The 20,927-nt window shown below is 41.2% G+C and overlaps 3 protein-coding genes across 3 annotated transcripts; all 3 read left to right on the top strand.

Annotated features, from left to right (window-relative positions):
• The first annotated feature begins 5,236 nt into the window (after positions 1-5,236).
• LOC105892701 (protocadherin beta-15-like) lies at positions 5,237-8,428 on the top strand. Its single transcript, XM_031587312.2, has one exon. The coding sequence runs from the start codon at positions 5,872-5,874 to the stop codon at positions 8,416-8,418; it is 2,547 nt and encodes an 848-aa protein (XP_031443172.1). The 5' UTR covers positions 5,237-5,871; the 3' UTR covers positions 8,419-8,428.
• Positions 8,429-8,855: 427 nt separating this feature from the next.
• On the top strand, positions 8,856-11,350 carry LOC122133840 (protocadherin alpha-3-like). The gene has a single exon (XM_042710821.1). It carries the CDS (start codon positions 8,858-8,860, stop codon positions 11,225-11,227), a length of 2,370 nt encoding a protein of 789 aa, XP_042566755.1. The 5' UTR covers positions 8,856-8,857; the 3' UTR covers positions 11,228-11,350.
• A 326-nt stretch (positions 11,351-11,676) lies between these two features.
• On the top strand, positions 11,677-14,314 carry LOC105892703 (protocadherin beta-15-like). The gene has a single exon (XM_031587315.2). The coding sequence runs from the start codon at positions 11,708-11,710 to the stop codon at positions 14,189-14,191; it is 2,484 nt and encodes an 827-aa protein (XP_031443175.1). The 5' UTR covers positions 11,677-11,707; the 3' UTR covers positions 14,192-14,314.
• The last annotated feature ends 6,613 nt before the right edge of the window (positions 14,315-20,927 follow it).

Below are 20,927 nucleotides of genomic sequence, written 5' to 3'. Positions count from 1 at the left end.
TCTGTTGTTGGAAATATTGCTAAGGATTTGGGTCTTGATACAGGTACTTTGGTGGAAAGGCGGTTTCGTATTGTTTCCGGATCAGAGGAGCCTCTTTTTGAGGTAAATCAGAACAATGGCGTTTTATACGTTCATAAAAATATTGACAGAGAGGAACTGTGTGATGCAAGTGGCGTCTGTTTGACAAATTTAAAGATTGTTGTCGAGGACCCGCTAGAAATTCATTATGTAGACGTGGAGGTCACTGACGTTAATGATCACTTTCCCATGTTTCAAGAGAAAGAACAACATTTTGATATAGCGGAACACACCATTGTGGGGACACGTTTTCAAGTCGAAGGTGCACATGATCCAGATGTGGGAGCGAATTCTGTTCGTCTTTATAAAATTAATCAAAATGATCAGTTTGACATTGAGACAAGGGAGCGACTCGAAGAAAAAATTCCCTTCATTGTTTTGAAGAAAGCCCTTGACAGGGAGACCCAAATTACACACAGGCTTGTGCTAACTGCGATAGATGGAGGAATCCCTCCGAAATCAGGAACCCTAAATATCACCATCACGGTCCTTGATTCAAATGATAACCGCCCTGTATTCAGTCAGGAGACATATGCTGTTGACCTAAAAGAAAATGTTCCTGTCGGAACAGTTGTGATAAAAATAAAGGCGACAGATTTAGATGAGGGTTCAAATGGTGATATTGAGTATTCACTCGGCAGAACTTTAAAAGGTAAGGTGAATGAAGTATTTCAGTTAGACAGCATAACAGGTGAAATAAGAGTTAAAGGGAAAGTTGACTTTGAAGACACTGAGATATACAAACTTGACGTAAAAGCTTCAGACAAAGGACAACCACCTTTGACAGTAGAATCAGGCCTGATTATTAAAATAATCGACGTGAATGATAACACTCCAGATATTGATGTGACGTCACTTTCCAAAGTCGTGGCGGAAGATTCCAAACCAGGTACGGTTATTTCGCTAATCAGTGTGACAGACAAAGACTCAGACGACAATGGAAGGGTTTTGTGTACTCTGCCAGAAAATATACCGTTTGAATTAAAGCCATCATTTAAAAATAACATGTACTCTTTAGTGACTAAGGGACATTTAGACAGGGAACAGACGTCACATTATGACATAACAATAAAAGCAACTGACTTTGGTGAACCTCCCCTGTCTAACTTTAAAAGTTTAAAAATAGAGATATCAGACATCAACGACAACAGTCCAAAATTTCCACAGAATCCTCTAGAACTTTATTTGGAAGAAAATAATGCCCCTGGCGCCTCTATATTTTCTGTTACCGCATCTGACAAAGACTCGGATGACAACGCTGCCATCACATACCACATTGTAAGAAATGAGGAAACGCAGACTGACATGGCTTCTTTTCTTAATATTAACGCTGATAACGGACATATTCATGCGCTGAAAAGCTTTGACTTCGAGAAAGTAAAAACCTTTCAATTTCAGATTCTTGCAAAAGACTCTGGAAGTCCTCCTCTAAGCAGTAACGTTACAGTGAAGGTGTATATTCTTGATCAAAACGACAATACACCAGTCATACTGTCTCCTGTTAGTACCAATGGCTCCGCAGAAGGTGTTGAAGAGATTCCTCGCAATGTCAACGCAGGACATCTGGTCACGAAAGTGAGAGCCTTTGACGCAGACGTAGGGTACAATGGATGGCTACTGTTTTCATTGCACACGGTTACTGACCACACTCTTTTTGGCCTGGATCGTTACACGGGACAGATAAGGACTCTTCGGTCATTTACAGAGACAGACGAGGCTGAACATAAACTGACCGTAGTGGTCAAAGACAATGGCAATGTTTCATTTTCAGCCACAGCAACAGTGACCATTACAGTTGTTGAGCCAAAAGAAGCCTTTGCAGCATCTGATGTCAAAAGCACAGTAAACAACGAAGATGACAATAACGTTACATTTTATTTGATTATCACCTTGGGCTCGGTGTCAGTGCTCTTTATTGTCAGTATCATAGTGCTCATCGCTATGCAGTGCTCTAAATCAACAGACTATTCATCCAAATATTTACAAGATCCAAATTATGATGGAACATTGTGCCACAGCATCCAATACAGATCTGGAGATAAACGTTACATGTTAGTTGGGCCCAGAATGAGCATCGGGTCCACTATTGTCCCTGGAAGTAATGGAAATACTCTTGTCGTACCAGATCGAAGGAGAACTTCTGGAGAGGTAAGATGATCCAAACGGGATCAATCTATATTATGAATGCTAAAGAGCAGTGGCGAGCACTAATACAGTGACAAAATGTAACACACAATAATACATCTCGACATTCTGACAATTACATATTCAGACTGAATTGTACGGCCTTTGAATTGCCTTTGCCTCAAGTTTCACACATTACGTTCTTGGGTAGGGTGTTTGGATACATGCTAATAGTATTGTGGTGGCATCTGAAACTAATTTAACTTTATTGTTGTAAAATAGTAGGCCTAGGCCCTATGTATATGTATTTATATATTATACACAAATATACATTATATACAAATACATATTATATTATGATATATTGTTATATGCATCGTTTAAGGTTTTGAGTGTATATTCTTTTAAGTGGCAGATATTTGCCATTTTTACTGAACACCGAGTGGTGTCAGTATTACACAAGAAAATGGTCGAGTATATGGTCGACTTTTCAGCTACGTGGGGCTGATCTGTCGAACACAAAGACAACGATATGCACAGATCGTCAGACGGTGTTGTCCAAAGATGCACGTCCGTTGCTAAGAAAAATGTGCCGGATCTTATGCACACGTTTTAGGAACTATAAATGGTATTAGCTGACGACTTCTGAGACGGGTTGGCTATAATATTCGTGATGGAGGGCAGAGAACAAAGGCGCAGATCGGAGCACTGGTGGATTATTCGTGTTTTTTCTTTAGTGCTTTACTTTGGACATGTGTCGGCACAGATTAGATACTCCGTACCAGAAGGGGTGAAGGAAGGATTCACCATTGGAAACGTTGCAAATGATTTGGGTCTTGATGCTGGTACTTTGATGGATAGGCGATTCCGTATTGTTTCTGGATCTAAGGACGCTCTGTTTCAGGTAAATCAGAATAATGGCGTCTTGTCTGTCAGTAGTAACATCGACCGAGAGGAGCTGTGTGAGGACAACGTCAACTGTTTAATTCATTTAAAAATGGTTGTCGAAAACCCTCTTGAGATACATTATGTTGCTGTTGAAATTACGGATATAAACGACAACTCCCCTAGCTTCCCTGAAAAGGAACAACATTTTGAGATGTGGGAGCATACAGCCCTAGGAACGCGCTTCCAAATGCATGCGGCGAGAGATCCGGACACGACAACGTATTCTGTACGTGCCTACAAATTAAGTCGAGATGACAGTTTTGAAATAGATTTTAGGAAGAACGACGAAGACAAAATTCCCTTTTTAGTGTTGAAAAAGCCATTAGACCGAGAGAGTAAGAAAGAACACCGACTCATTTTGACAGCAGTAGACGGTGGAAATCCACCTAAATCCGGAAGTATGAATATCAGTATTACTGTGTTGGACACGAATGATAACCGTCCAATATTTAGTCAAGAAACATATTCGGTCACCATACAAGAAAATACTGCAATTGGGACAATAGTCGTTAAAGTTAATGCTACCGACTTGGATGAGGGCTTAAACGGTGATATTGAATATGCGCTTGGGAAAACACTGAAACGTAAAGTTTATGATATATTTCAACTGGATAAAATGACAGGGGAAATATCCGTGAAGGGACAGGTAGACTTTGAAGATACAGAGGTTTTTAAACTTGACGTACAGGCCACCGATAAAGGGCAGCCTCCTTTGGCAGCAGAAAGCAGAGTCATCATAAAGATACAAGACGTAAATGATAATGAGCCAGAAATTGAAGTTACCTCATTGCTGAACTTAGTTCCGGAAGACTCTAAACCAGGGACTGTCATAGCCTTAATCAGTGTTGCAGATAAAGATTCTGGTCCCAATGGTAAAATAACAGTTAGTCTATCAGAAAACGTGTGTTTCGAACTGAAACCTTCCATTCAGGATAATATGTATTCTCTTGTAACAAAGGCACTCTTGAACAGAGAGGTAACGTCATTTTATGACATCACAATTACAGCGTCAGACTTGGGTCAGCCCTCTCTGTCAACATCCAAGTTATTGAAAGTGCAGATATCAGATGTAAACGATAACGCGCCAAAATTTCCACAAAATCCTCTTGAACTGTATCTAATGGAGAACAATGCCCCTGGTACAAGTATACTGTCCGTGAGCGCAACTGACAAAGACTTGAACGAAAACGCTGCCATCACGTATAACCTTATAAGAGGCGACGGTTTACAAAATGATATGTCCGCCTTCCTTAATGTTAATTCTGATAATGGACATATCTACGCGCTTAAAAGCTTTGACTTTGAAAATATGAAAACTTTCCAATTCCATGTAGTGGCCACGGACTCAGGAACCCCGCCACTTAGTAGCAACGTTACAGTCAATGTGTATATTTTGGATCAAAATGACAATACTCCAGTTATCCTCTATCCAATTAATAACAATGGTTCCGCCGAGTGTGTAGAGGAGATTCCGCGTAATGTGAACCCTGGCCATTTAGTCAGCAAGGTGAGGGCCTATGATGCTGATATCGGTTACAACGGCTGGTTACTCTTCTCTATTCAAGAAGTTACTGATCACACTCTCTTTGGTTTGGATCGCTACACTGGACAAGTCAGAACACTTCGATCATTTACGGAAACAGATGAAGCTCAGCATAAAATTATTATTCTCATCAAGGACAACGGAAACACGTCACTTTCTGCAACAGCAACAGTTATCGTACATGTAGTGGAACCAAAGGAGGCTTTTGCTGCTTCCAATCCTAAAAACACAGTGACAAATGAGGACGAAACCAATGTCACATTTTATTTGATAATTACTCTGAGTTCAGTTTCGGGCCTATTTATAATCAGTATCATTGTACTGATTGTGATGCAGTGCTCAAAAACAACAGACTCATCAAAATATCTACAAGAGACAAATTATGACGGGACACTATGCCACAGCATCCAGTATAGGTCTGGAGACAAACGGTACATGCTAGTTGGACCCAGAATGAGCATCGGGTCTACTATAGTTCCAGGCAGCAATGGGAATACTCTCGTCGTGCCAGACCGAAGGAGGAGAGCCTCTGTCGAGGTAAGAGGTGCTTGGAGTCTATACATGTTTTGTACACTTTCACGTTTTTTTTTTCAGTGAAACCTGTCAGTGTTCTTCATTAGTGGACACATCCTGAGTAGGAATTGTCCATTGTGCTGAAAGTTGCCTTCCTTTGCAATTGCCTTGTTGTGTTTCCTGTAATTCGTTCATCATCCCCAGAAATGGATGGCTATTTACTTTGATGCCCCTTAAGGGGAGATCTATATAACAACTTTTTGCATTAAATGTGTACCTCCACGGAAAATGTTGTTGGAACAGAGTGATCTAGTTGGAATCCTTCATTTGTCTCAAGTGTTTTACAATCTATTGTATGTTTGTTTGACTTCTGCATGTACTCGTTTGTTTGCACTGACTCCGTGTCTCGAAACAAATATGCATGGGACACGATTTATCTTATTCGTCCAATAGTACATTTTGTAGCAATTTCGTAAACCACATGATGTCAGTGTTACCCAAGCAAATGGTAGATGGGAAAGTCCTGCCCCTCTTTCTGGTTTGCGGGTGTGTTTTGTTCCACCAGACATGAATGTTCTTCCTGGATGGACAGACACTGTAGCATGGGAGCCGGTCTTCGATAATGTTTACTCGATGAAAAAGGACTAAACACTTCCTAAAATGACATGTACGTTAGCTATTTAAGACGCAGCATTTTTCAGACTGGTGCCGTTTCAAATTTCTCATTCAGGATGGTAAACTGGAAAACACGCAAATGGAATTGCTTGGAGCTTGCTGTGTGCTTCGCTTTGTTGCTGTGCATCGGGAGACCAGTTTCTGCCCAGATACGATATACTGTTCCGGAGGGGGTGAAAAGGGGATCTGTAGTTGGAAATATTGCTAAGGATTTGGGTCTTGATACTGGTTCTTTGGTGGAAAGGCGGTTTCGTATCGTTTCCGGATCAGAGGAGCCTCTTTTCGAGGTAAATCAGAACAATGGTGTTTTATACGTTCATAGAAATATCGACAGAGAGGAACTGTGTGATGAAAGCGGCGCCTGTTTGACAAATTTAAAGATTGTTGTCGAGAACCCGCTGGAAATTCATTATGTAGACGTGGAGATCACGGACGTAAACGACCACTCTCCAAAATTCAGAGAGACTGAACAGCATTTTGACATAGCGGAACATACCATTGCGGGGACACGTTTCCAAGTTCAAGGCGCACAGGATCCAGATTTGGGAATTAATTCTGTTCGCTTTTATAAACTTAACCAGAATGACCAATTTGACATTGAGACAAGGGAGAGACATGAAGAAAAAATACCTTTCATTGTTTTGAAAAAAGCCCTTGACAGGGAGACGCAAAGTACACACAGTCTTGTGCTGACAGCGATAGATGGGGGAAATCCTCCAAAATCAGGAACACTAAATATTACAGTAACGGTCCTTGATTCAAATGATAACCGGCCTGTATTCAGCCAGGAGACATATGCTGTTGACCTAAAAGAAAATGTTCCTGTCGGAACAGTTGTGATCAAAATAAAGGCGACAGATTTAGATGAAGGTTCAAATGGTGACATTGAGTATGCACTGGGCAGAAATTTAAATCCTAAGGTGTATGAAGTGTTTCAGCTAGATAGCATTACAGGTGAAATACGAGTTAAAGGAAAAGTGGACTATGAGAATACTCAGATATATAAATTAGACGTGGAGGCATCAGATAAAGGACAGCCACCTTTGACAGTGGAATCCGGTCTCATGATAAAGATTATTGACGTAAATGACAACACTCCAGATATCGAAGTTACTTCGGTTTCTAACATCGTTGCTGAGAACTCCAAACCGGGAACTGTTATCTCGCTCATAAGTGTGACAGATAAAGACTCTGGCGACAACGGGAAAGTGACGTGTTCTCTGCCACACAATGTACCATTTGAACTAAAGCCATCGTTTAAAAATAATATGTACTCTTTGGTGACTAAAGGCCATTTAGATAGGGAAGTGACATCGCACTATGAAATAGCAATAACTGCAATTGACTTCGGTCAACCTCCCTTGTCTACCTTCAAAACCTTGAAAATAGAGATATCAGATGTCAACGATAACGGTCCACAATTTCCCCAGAATCCTTTAGAGCTTTACCTGGAGGAAAATAATGCCCCTGGCGCCTCTATATTTTCCGTTACGGCATCTGACAGAGACTTGGATGAGAACGCTGACATTACATATCAGATTGTAAGAAATGATGAAACACAGAATGACATGTCCTCTTTTCTAAATATTAACGCAGATAACGGACATATCCATGCGTTGAAAAGCTTTGACTTTGAAAAGGTAAAAACTTTTCAGTTTCAGATTCTTGCAAAAGATTCGGGAAGTCCTCCTCTTAGCAGTAACGTTACAGTGAAGGTGTATATTCTTGATCAAAACGACAATACACCAGTCATACTGTCTCCTGTTAGTGCCAATGGCTCCGCAGAAGGTGTTGAAGAGATTCCCCGCAATGTCAACGCAGGACATCTGGTCACGAAAGTGAGAGCCTTTGACGCAGACGTAGGATACAATGGCTGGCTACTGTATTCACTTCACGAAATTACTGACCACACACTCTTTGGGCTGGACCGTTACACGGGACAGATAAGGACTCTTCGGCCATTTACAGAGACAGACGAGGCTGCACATAAGCTGACCATAGTGGTCAAAGACAATGGAAATGTTTCTCTTTCGGCATCTGCAACAGTGACCATTACAGTTGTTGAGCCAAAAGAAGCCTTTGCAGCATCTGATGTCAAAAGCACAGTTAACAGTGAAGATGAAAGTAACGTTACATTTTATTTGATTATCACCTTGGGCTCGGTGTCAGTGCTCTTTATTGTCAGTATCATAGTGCTCATCGCTATGCAGTGCTCTAAATCAACAGACTATTCATCCAAATATTTACAAGATCCAAATTATGATGGGACGTTGTGCCACAGCATCCAATACAGATCTGGAGATAAACGGTACATGTTAGTTGGGCCCAGAATGAGCATCGGGTCCACTATTGTCCCCGGAAGTAATGGAAATACTCTTGTCGTACCTGATCGCAGAAGAACTACTTCCGGAGAGGTAAGAGATATCAAAATAATAAATGTATACTACGAACGTGCGATGGGGATACAATTGCACGACAACCTAACAAAAACACACAAAAACACACTGCATCTTAATATGAATAACATTTCACGTTAAACTTAAGGCTATGTTTGAAATGCATTAGGTGAGTTTACTTGAAGTTCTGTTACATGAAGTTTTGACAATTGGGGAGGATGTTTGGATACATGTTCAATGTATTTTAGCGTCAAAAGTCCAAAGGGTGCAGTATCATGTTTACATTTTAGTACATACTCTGAGTTTGCAGACATTTGCTATTTGTTGCTGTACACCAAGTGGTGTCAGTGTTGCACAAGAAAAAGGGTCAACGTTTTGCTCTGCCTCCTCAGCTACGTGGAGCTGCTCACGGACAAAGGCATAGGAGATGCGCAGTCCGTTTGACTAAGGACAGACGTGAAGTATTTTGCCATGAGTTCACATAGTATTTAACGAGGATGTGTCGGGTATTCAACACATATTTTTGGAAGTATCAGTGCTAATTGAAGGCATCTGATATAGGTAGCCTGCAACATTCGTGATGGGAGGCAAAGAACAAAGGCGCAGATCGGTGTACTGGTGGATTATTCGGGTTTTTTCGTTACTGTTTTGCTTTGAACATGTGTCGGCACAGATAAGGTATTCTATTCAAGAAGGGTTGAAGGAGGAATTCACTGTTGGAAACCTTGCTAAGGATCTGGGTCTTGATGTCAGTACACTGAAAGAGAGACGATTTCGTATCGTTTCTGGATCTAAGGACTCGCTGTTTCAGGTAAATCAGAATAATGGCGTCTTGTCTGCCAGTAGTAACATCGACCGAGAGGAGCTGTGTGAGGACAACGTTGCCTGTTTGATTAATCTAAAAATAGTTGTGGAAAACCCCCTGGAGATACATTATGTTGCTGTTGAAATTACGGATATAAATGATAACTCGCCTAGCTTCCCTGAGCGGGAGCAACATTTTGAGATGGGAGAGCAGACTGCCCTCGGAACTCGCTTGCAAATGCATGCAGCAAGAGACCCTGACACGGGAATGTATTCTGTACGTGCCTACAAATTAAGTCGAGATGACAGTTTTGAAATAGATTTCAGGAAGAACGACGAAGACAAAATTCCCTTTTTAGTGTTGAAAAAGCCGTTAGACCGAGAGAGTAAGAAAGAACACCGACTAATTCTGACAGCAGTAGACGGTGGAAATCCACCTAAATCCGGAAGTATGAATATCAGTATTACTGTGTTGGACACGAATGATAACCGTCCAATTTTTAGTCAAGCCACATATTCGGTCACCATACAAGAAAATACTGCAATTGGGACAATAGTCGTTAAAGTTAATGCTACCGACTTGGATGAGGGCTTAAACGGTGATATTGAATACGCGCTTGGGAAAACACTGAAACGTAAAGTTTATGATATATTTCAACTGGATAAAATGACAGGTGAAATATCAGTGAAGGGAGAGGTAGACTTTGAAGATACAGAAGTTTTTAAACTTGACGTACAGGCCACCGATAAAGGACAGCCTCCTTTGGCAGCAGAAAGCAGAGTCATCATAAAGATACAAGACGTAAATGATAATGAGCCAGAAATTGAAGTTACCTCATTGCTGAACTTAGTTCCAGAAGACTCTAAACCAGGGACTGTCATAGCCTTAATCAGTGTTGCAGATAAAGATTCTGGTCCCAATGGTAAAATAACAGTTAGTCTATCAGAAAACGTGCATTTCGAGCTGAAACCTTCCATTCAGGATAATATGTATTCTCTTGTAACAAAGGCACTCTTGGACAGAGAGGTAACGTCATTTTATGACATCACAATTACAGCGTCAGACTTAGGTCACCCCCCTCTGTCAACATCCAAGGTATTGAAAGTGCAGATATCAGATGTAAACGATAACGCGCCAAAATTTCCACAAAATCCTCTTGAACTGTATATAATGGAGAACAATGCCCCTGGTACAAGTATACTGTCCGTGAGCGCAACTGATAAAGACTTGAACGAAAACGCAGCAATCACGTATAACCTGGTAAGAGGCGACGGTTTACAAAATGATATGTCCGCCTTCCTTAATGTTAATTCTGATAATGGGAATATCTACGCGCTTAAAAGCTTTGACTTTGAAACTATGAAAACTTTCCAGTTCCATGTAGTGGCCACGGACTCAGGAACCCCGCCACTTAGTAGCAACGTTACAGTTAATGTGTACATTTTGGATCAAAATGACAATACTCCAGTTATCCTCTATCCAATTAATAACAATGGTTCCGTTGAGTGTGTAGAGGAGATTCCGCGTAATGTAAACCCTGGGCATTTAGTCAGCAAGGTGAGGGCCTATGATGCTGATATCGGTTACAACGGCTGGTTACTCTTCTCTATTCAAGAAGTTACTGATCACACTCTCTTTGGTTTGGATCGCTACACTGGACAAGTCAGAACACTTCGATCATTTACGGAAACAGATGAAGCTCAGCATAAAATTATTATTCTCATCAAGGACAACGGAAACACGTCACTTTCTGCAACAGCAACAGTTATCGTACATGTAGTGGAACCAAAGGAGGCTTTTGCTGCTTCCAATCCTAAAAACACAGTGACAAATGAGGACGAAACCAATGTCACATTTTATTTGATAATTACTCTGGGTTCAGTGTCAAGCCTTTTCATGATCAGTATCATTGTACTGATTGTGATGCAGTGCTCAAAACCAACAGACTCATCAAAATATCTACAAGAGACAAATTATGACGGGACACTATGCCACAGCATCCAGTATAGATCTGGAGACAAACGTTACATGCTGGTTGGACCCAGAATGAGTATTGGTTCAACAATAGTTCCCGGTAGCAATGGGAATACTCTCGTCGTGCCAGACCGGAGGAGGAGAGCCTCTGTCGAGGTAAGAAGTGTTTAATGCCTACGTATACTTTCTGTTAAGTAATACTGCATTTCCCCACTTAACTGTGCCTCTAATGTTAGTTTGTGGATACATCCTGAGCCGTTAGCCGACACACCTGCAGAAACAGGCTATCACTGACGGTGGTCGCTGTCCAGGGTTCTGAAACCATTTCTGACTTTGTAAACATCGGCCAGTCTTTTGAGAGAGACCGCAAATGTTATTCTCTTCGACACAAAATTAGCAGGCTGGTGTACTGTATTTTCGAACTAGATGTTCCGTAAGAATTGTCATTATCTGTCATTGCCCGGTGGGTGTCAGTAGAACATACTGAATCTTAAGCCCAACCCTACGTTACTCCCTTTTTATTGTTATTGCTAATGTTTCTTGCTGGCTGAATACGCTTGCAACGCATACAGAATATTTGGGGTAGAGAACGCTGTTTGAACTCTTTTTTTTTTATGGACTGGCGTTCTGTTTATGCATTATAAGGGTTAAATGCCTGATTCTACAATGTGGGGCGGTGGACAAAGACCCCGGTCGGAGTATTGGTGGACTGCAATATACGTTTCTTTGTTGCTTTGTTTTGTGAGACCGATGTCGGCACAGATAAGGTACACTATTCCGGAAGAGGTGAAAGAGGGATACACAGTTGGAAATACTGCAAAGGATTTGGGTCTTGACGTCCGCACTTTGCCGGACAGGCGACTTCGTATCGTTTCTGGATCTAAGGACTCGCTTTTTCTTATAGACCATAGCACAGGAGTGTTATATGTTCGTGAGAAAATCGACCGTGAGGAGCTGTGTGACGGTAATGGAGCGTGTTTTGTGAATCTTAAAATAGTTGTCGAGGACCCTCTGGAAATTCATTATGTGAGAGTAGAAATTACAGACATAAATGACCATTCCCCCTATTTCCCTCATACAGAGCAACATTTTGAAATAGCTGAACAGACCCTCCTGGGGACGCGATTCCAGGTTCAGTCAGCGCGTGACCCCGATGTGGGAATTCATTCCGTGCGTCATTACAAGCTAAGTCATGATGAGCATTTTGAAATTGACGTTCGTGAGAGACATGAGGACAAAGTGCCATTTCTTGTGTTGCGAAAAGCGCTGGACAGGGAAGACAGAATAATGCACAAACTGGTTTTAACTGCGATTGATGGAGGCAATCCGCCAAAGACAGGCACTCTTAACATTACTGTTAACGTGCTTGACTCAAATGATAATCGGCCTGTGTTTAGCCATGAAACATACACAGTTTCATTGCTAGAGAATTCACCAGTTGGAACAGTTGTAGTTCAAGTAAATGCAACTGATTTAGATGAAGGTTCCAATGGTGCTGTAGAATATGCCCTAGGGAGGAATTTAAATGTGAAGGTCTACAATGTTTTCGAATTGGACAGCACCACTGGTGAAATCCGTGTTAAAGGAAAGGTTGACTTTGAAGACACTGATGTATTTAAATTGGACGTACATGCTTCCGATAGAGGTCAGCCCCCACTGACAGTTGAATGTGGGGTGATAATACGAGTTTTAGACGTTAATGACAATTCACCCGAAATAGAAGTCACCTCGCTGTCCAATTTAGTTCTCGAGAACTCAAAACCAGGGACAGTTGTTTCGCTTATCAGTGTTACAGATATGGACTCTGGCATCAACGGCAAAGTGCTGTGTAATCTGTCAGAAAATGCTCCTTTTGAATTAAAACCGTCATTTCAGGACAATATGTATTCCTTAGTAACAAAAGGACGTTTGGACAGAGAGGTAGTTTCTCATTATGATGTATCAATTACAGCAAGTGACTTTGGTCAGCCTCCTCTGTCCGCAATCAAAACCATAAGCGTAGAAATAGCAGATGTCAATGACAACAGACCAGAATTCTTCCAAAACCCCATTGATTTGTATATGATGGAAAATAATGCGCCTGGTGCTTCTATATTCTCTTTAAGTGCACATGATAAAGATTTAAATGAAAATGCAATGATCTTCTATCACGTTATTCGAGATGAAGGGGATCACAATAGTATCACAACTTTTCTCAACATTAATCCTGATAACGGAGTCATTCAGGCACTCAAGAGTTTTGACTTCGAAGTCATTAAAACATTCAACTTCAGTGTAGTCGCCACTGACTCCGGAACACCCTCGCTCAGTAGCAATGTCACAGTCAGTGTGTTCATTCTGGATCAAAATGATAATGCACCAGTGATTCTGTTTCCAATCAATTCAAACGGTTCCGCTGAAGGTGTTGAAGAGATTCCACGCAACGTGAACGCTGGGTATTTAGTGTGTAAGGTGAGGGCCTATGATGCCGACATTGGATATAATGGCTGGCTGTTGTTTTCCTTACAAGAAGTTACTGATCATACTCTATTTGGGTTGGACCGTTATACTGGACAGATAAGAACTCTCCGTGCCTTCACAGAAACGGACGAAGCTCGGCAAAAATTAATTATACTTGTCAAGGACAATGGCAATGTTTCATTATCTGCAACAGCAACTATTATTGTTAATGTTGTGGAGCCCAGAGAGGCGATTGCTGCGTCCGATCTTCACACAACAAGCGACGATGAGGAAAGTAACGTTACATTTTATTTGATTATTACACTGGGGTCAGTGTCTGTGCTTTTTCTAATCAGTATCGTCGTGCTGACCATCATGCAGTGCTCAAAACCTACTGACTACTCCTCAAAGTATTTACAAGAGGCAAATTATGACGGGACGCTGTGCCACAGTATTCAATACAGATCGGGTGACAAACGCTACATGCTAGTTGGTCCCAGGATGAGCGTGAGTTCAGCTGTCGTTCCAGGAAGCAATATGAACACCTTAAAATCTGCAACCTGCCACCGGATGTCTACTCTAGAGGTGAGTTGTTGGACTTTGTTTTTACACGTTGCAGTCAATGCACACCTGAATTTGTGCTTAACTCAAGTCAGTGGAGAAAATCTGTTTGGTGTATTAGAAGATGTTGGGTGAACATTTGAAAAGAAATATAAATGGTACAAGTGAAGTGGTACAAGTGATTTTAGGAAAGACGTGCTGGTATAACACCAAAACTGACAGGGGAAACTTCTATAATGCTTGCTTATTTAGTGTTCCCTTGCAGCTTGAGCATGACATACTGCGTTATTATATCACTTGGTGTCGCTGGCAGGGGCGGAGATCCCATTTCGTTGTACCAATACATGGTAAAATTTCAGAGAGTAATTCCTGGGGGGGACACACAAAAATGGCTGTCTGGCCCTTTCGCCCTCTCTCTCTCTCTATGCTGTCCTCTCACTGCGTTTGCTACCTTGCAGGACTAGACAGCTAGATAACACTTTTCTTTGCAGAATAAAGATGATGAATTTCAAGTGAATCCACAAGTCTTGTTTTGTTTGAGTTTACTGAAGTTATCAGCATGCAATTATTCATACAGGACGTTTGATTTTGTAAAACTGTCTGGAACAGACAGAAATAAAGAGACACATACATTTCACGTGAAATAATGTGGCATAAAGGTAGCACTATACCACGAGAGCTAGCATAACTTAGCTGCTAAATACCGAATGCTCTTATAACATTTACGACGTCATTTTTAAATTCTCTAAACGGCATTAAATGTACTTACACAAAATATCTACTCACAGACAAATAATCTAAAAAGTTCAAAGGCAAATTAAGGCTCTTCAAGGAGGAAATCAGCTGCATGTAAATTAATGTCTTTTCCATTCTATTCCACCATTACTATATCCACGGGCTTGAATTTAGTGCTTATTTATTTATTCAATGCCATTTGCAGTGTTCATGTAGTGCTTTTATTTATGTTAGGACATCACGATGCCTCGTAGAATCGTGACTTTAAATGTGAAACGTAATTGTTTATGATACAAATATTCTCGTATTTATTATTATCATAATTATTTAAATCCGAGTAGGTCGTAGAATTGATGTGAACGGAATCACCAACGATTTCTCACAAATTCAGCCCTTAGGAACATGGGCGCACTCCAATCTGGCCGATTTACTACTGCTATTTAGCGTTCTTAAATTCTGTTCAAAGTTAAGAACAATACCAGATGAGAAAACTTTCATGAATGCCAGAATTGTCCCGGGAACTTTGTAACATGTTGAGAATGAGATCCAATGTCTGTCAACCTCTTTACATATCCTGTAGCATAGCGGCAGTGACAGGGGAGAGAGGAGGAAAAAGAGGAGTGTGTGTGCTTTGTCCAAAATCAGCCTCTTTTTAATCAGCACGCTGGTTAAGCCACTAGCTAATGATTGTTAACAAGCTCAAGTTGAGCTTTTGGACCGCCTGTGCTTGTTGAACAAGTGGTGTGATAAATTATTTACTGGCTTTTACTTGATGATTTACTAGTGAGGGTGGTTTCCTCACAATTTGACCGTGTATTGGGCTGATTGACTGAAACACGGAGCTGCCCCACTCGTTGGAAACAGCATGTGAACCAAACCACTTTTCAACACTTACAAAACACATTGTTTTACGTTTATAATTAGCACCGCTTGTGTTGTGGTGCTTTTATCTAATATTAGTATATTATATAAAATTATTTATTTGTGTTAACAATGATTATTGGGGGGGGGGGGGGGGATTTATTTGATGGAAAATAACACACCTGGTGCTCTACTATTCTCCATCAGTGCGTCAGATTTAGACCAACATGAAAATGCCCAACTAGCTTATAGCATTTCAAAAGGTGAAGGTGCTGACCAATCAGTGGTGTCCTACCTAAACATTAACTCTGAGAATGGAGATGTTTACGCACTTAAAAGTTTTGATTTTGAAACAATCAAGACCTTTCAATTCAACGTGCTAGCTACAGACGCTGGAAAGCCGCCCCTAACTAGTAATGTGACAGTACATGTATTCATTCTGGATCAAAATGACAATGCTCCTGTCATTCTGTCACCAGTCAGTACTAATGGCTCAGCTGAAGGCGTGGAAGACGTTGCGCGCAATGTAAACGCTGGTCATTTGGTGACCAAAGTGAGGGCGTATGACGCTGATGTTAGATACAACGGTTGGTTACTATTTTCTATTCAAGAAGTCAGCGACCACTCGCTCTTTGGTTTGGACTGTTACACTGGATAGATTAGAACCATAAGGTCACTCACAGAGACAGAAGAGCCTAAACATAAACTGGTCATATTTGTGAAAGACAATGGGAACATTTCCATTTCTGCAACGGCTACAATTATTATTAACACCGTGGAGGCCAAAGAGGCCTTTTCTGCATCTCATATCAATAATGCCCTGCCGGACACCAACGAAAACAATGTCACATTTTATTTAATAATAACTTTGGGATCAGTTTCTGTTCTGTTTCGTCATCTTGGTTGTAATGCAGTGCTCCAAATCGACAGACTATTTGTCAGGTAAGACAAGTTTTAAAAAAAAAATAACCATACATTTTCAATTTTAAACATGGAAAGCGTTGGAAGTGAAAATCGTTGGAAAAAGCCATAGTGCTCAATTGGTACGTCTGGATGCGGTCTGGGACTGTCGGGTGCTGAAAATGCTGGGTGTAGCCACATTGACGGTGCTCACAATAAATGTGTTTGGGGTCGTGTGAATGTTTTCCCTGTGTATTACTTAGTGATATGCATTTAGTTCCTAAATGCAAACATGTCTACTTCAAACTGCCATGCATAGAATACTCGCGTGGTGTCACTGTGAACAAAACAAATGGTGTTTCCTTGGGGGCAAATACATCACAGCTTCCCAAATCCGCCCTTTCAGACGTTTCCTTTGTGTTTGGTCTCAGTTCTCCGGTGAGAGAAGTGTGTCGGTATCGCTTGCTTTTCAGTCATTGAGGCAGTGTAGTTAACCATTAACGGGTTAACAATATGTGTGGACGTTCATTCGAGTTGTGACAACGCTTGTTATAAATAATGTGGGACGTAATGGATTCAAGTCGACGTGTCTCATGGAGGAGTATAAGGTACTGGCTGTTTTTCCTGGCCATGCTGTTGGTTCGGAAAGGGTGTTTTGCGCAGGTACGGTACTCAGTTTCGGAAGAACAGAAAGAAGGAACTGCTGTGGGAAATATTGCCAAAGATCTGGGTATCGATCAACGAACATTGAAGGAGCGAGGATTTCGTATTGTGTCCAGTTCAAGCGAATCCATTTTCCGGGTAAATCAAGACGATGGCATACTGTATGTGAATGGGAAAATAGACAGAGAAGTGGTCTGCGAGCAAAATAATTTGTGTTTGATCAGCCTCAAAACTGTTTTGGAGAATCCACTCGAGATTCATCACGTAGCGGTAGAGGTGATTGATGTTAACGATCATGCACCCAGCTTTACCAGAAACGAAACACGGTTGGATATATATGAATCGGCGCGGGCAGGTGCACGATATCAGCTTCAGGCTGCGCACGACCCGGATAGTAGCATGAATTCAGTACAGATGTACAAACTCAGTAACAACGATCATTTCCGTCTTGAGGTCAAAGATCGTGGTGAAGACGGTAAAATACCCATTTTAATTCTACAAAAACCATTAGACAGAGAAATGTCAAAAAACCAACACTTGTTACTCACTGCATTTGACGGAGGGCGACCTCCTAAGTCTGGATCAATTAAACTGTATGTGGATGTGCTGGATATTAATGACAATACGCCTGTTTTCACAAAAGATGTGTACTCTGCCAGATTAAATGAAAACGCTCCAATCGGCACAACAGTTATACAAGTAAATGCCACCGATTTAGATGAGGGTTCAAACGGCGAGGTCATTTACTCCATAGGAGAGAACGTAAACAAGAGGTTACTTAAACTATTCGAAATAGACCCAAATACAGGTGAAATTTTTGTTAAAGGAACGATAGACTTTGAGGTGAGGGATAGCTATGAGATTGATATACAAGCTTCAGATAAGGGAGCCGCTCCTTTAACGACAGATACAAGTGTAACTATAAAAATTGTTGATGTAAATGACAACACGCCAGAGATGGAAATAACATCATTCTCAAATGCAATCCCTGAGGACTCCAGGCCAGGGACAACTGTAGCATTGATCAGTGTAAATGACATGGATTCTGGGCTTAATGGTAAAGTGTCTTGTTCTTTACCCGATAACATCCCTTTTAAACTAATGCAGTCCCTAGAAGATAACACATACTCTTTAATTACAAATTCCCCTCTAGATAGAGAGACCACAGACAAGTACGACATTACAATTGTTGCAAAAGACGCAGGAAAGCCCTCGCTGTCATCTGAAAAAATCTTAACTGTATTAATATCAGACGTGAATGATAATGTTCCACGATTTGAGCACACTCCATACACTTTTTACGTGACTGAGAACAATGTTCCTGGAGAGTCGGTGTTTTCAGTGTCTGCATTTGATCGGGACATGAATGAAAATGCCATAGTTACCTATCAAATTTGCAGAGATTGTGGCGAGGACAATAAATATACATCTTTTCTCAACATAAATTCCGAAAACGGAAATGTTTTCGCCCTCAAAAGTTTCGACTTTGAAACGATGAAAATGTTTCAATTTCAAGTTATAGCAACAGACTCTGGAACTCCGTCGCTTAGCAGTAACGTCACAGTGACTGTCTTCATATTGGATCAGAATGACAACATTCCAATAATTATGTCTCCAATCAGTGCCAATGGTTCTGCTGAAGCAGTAGAGGAAATTTCGCGCAATGTGAACGCTGGCCATTTGGCAGCTAAAGTGAGGGCCTATGATGCTGATGTAGGATACAACGGCTGGTTACTATTTTCACTCCAAGAAATTACCGACCACACTCTCTTTGGTTTGGACCGTTATACAGGACAGATAAGGACTCTACGATCTTTCACGGAAACTGACGAAGCTGAACATAAATTAGTCATATTAGTCAAAGACAATGGTAACGTTTCGCTTTCGGCAACAGCAATCGTGAAGATCACTGTGGTGGAACCAAAAGAGGCCTTTGCCTCTTCTGATGTAAAAAGCACAGCCACTAATGACGGGGAGTCCAATGTGACATTTTATTTAATTATTACTTTGGGATCCGTCTCGGTGCTCTTTCTCATCAGCATATCTGTGCTGGTTGCCATGCAGTGCTCCAAACCAAATGACTCCTCCTCCAAATACATGCAAGATACGAACTATGATGGGACATTGTGCCACAGCATCCAGTACAGATCCGGGGACAAAAGATACATGCTAGTTGGGCCCAGAATGAGTATTGGTTCTACAATAGTTCCAGGAAGCAATGGAAATACACTCGTCATTCCAGATCGAAGGAGAACAGCCTCTGAGGAGGTAAGAAGTAGTGCCTTACAATATTTTGCAATGCGACATATGAGGTAAAAAAAAAAAAAAACTCAAAATGTGTTCATAAAAGCATATTATGGGGACACAAATAATAGGTGTGGGGCTTAAGCATTTGCAGAATGCCAGCTAGTTATAAGTCATTTGACATTGTTTCTATGCATAATTTGATTCTTGCTGACATGTTGGCATTCGCATTTTCAGGTGGTCTTTTGTTTGATGCACATTCATACAGATGTTTGATATATTAAAGCTTTTGAAAGGATAGTCCACTCCACAAAAGTCGCTGTCCATTCCCCTGGTGCTGAATGCTGAGTGCTGAGTTGTTCCTTGACCTTACCTAGAAGTGTGGTGTTTTTTTTTTATTAGTTGGTGAGCCGTTTTATTATTGATTGACATATAGTACATCTATATATTTCTCTCTATATATATATATTGTAGTATATTACAGAAGTGCAATGTTCTCTCTAATCGCATGGTGTCAGTGTAAAACTAAAACAACACGTAACTGAGTGGCATTGGTTGCAGCGCTTTGGTCCCGCCTATTCATGTGGTCACACTGAATAGATGCTTCCGACTGCATCTGTCATCGGCCGTGCAAAAATCGCTCCACACAACGGATTTGTTTCTGTTCACTTTTGAGATTTATTCTACAAGTACTGTCTAATGGATATACATCGAATGTTTCTAGTTTTACTGTGACAGCGTGGGTGCACGTTACTTGCCTTTATCGGACATGGAACAAAGAGGATGCTGGGCATTGAGGGAGCCACGATGGTGGCTGTTAAGCATCGCCGTAATATTGTTTAGGAAAGGGTGCTTTGCCCAGATAAGGTATTCTATTTCGGAGGAACAGAAGGATGGAGCCGTGGTGGGAAACATTGCAAAGGATTTAGGGATTGATCCACGAATTTTAAGGGAGCGAGGATTCCGTATCGTAAGCTCGGGTGAATCGCTTTTCCGGATAAATCAGAAGGATGGTGTATTGTACGTGAATGGGAAAATTGACAGAGAGGAGGTTTGCGATCGAAGCAGCGTGTGTTTGATCAACCTTAAGATGGCCCTAGAAAACCCTCTTGAAATACATTACGTTGCAGTGGAGGTATTGGATATTAACGATCATATTCCAAATTTCCTTGAACCGGTGAAAAAGTTAGAAATTTCCGAGTCCGCCTTACCTGGAGCCCGATTTCAACTACAACCCGCTCAAGACCCTGATGGAGGCACTAATTCTGTGCAGCAGTATAAACTCAGCCAGAGCGAGCACTTTCGAGTTGAGGTGAAAGATCGCGGTGCCAATGGTAAAATCCCGTTTTTAATTTTACAAAAGCAACTAGACAGGGAATCCATTCCAAACCACAGGTTAATCATAACTGCCAATGACGGAGGACGGCCACCCAAGACAGGCACTATGGAGATAAGTGTTGATGTTTTG

This window comes from Clupea harengus, chromosome 20 (assembly GCF_900700415.2).
Source record: "Clupea harengus chromosome 20, Ch_v2.0.2, whole genome shotgun sequence".
Classification (NCBI taxonomy): Eukaryota; Metazoa; Chordata; class Actinopteri; order Clupeiformes; family Clupeidae; genus Clupea; species Clupea harengus.
This window is presented reverse-complemented; position numbering and strand designations above follow the sequence as displayed.

Bases quoted from the DNA above. Each gene is read 5' to 3' on its own strand.
- LOC105892701 (XM_031587312.2), top strand. From the start codon at position 5,872: ATGTACGTTAGCTATTTAAGACGCAGCATTTTTCAGACTGGTGCCGTT.
- LOC105892703 (XM_031587315.2), top strand. From the start codon at position 11,708: ATGCCTGATTCTACAATGTGGGGCGGTGGACAAAGACCCCGGTCGGAG.
- LOC122133840 (XM_042710821.1), top strand. From the start codon at position 8,858: ATGGGAGGCAAAGAACAAAGGCGCAGATCGGTGTACTGGTGGATTATT.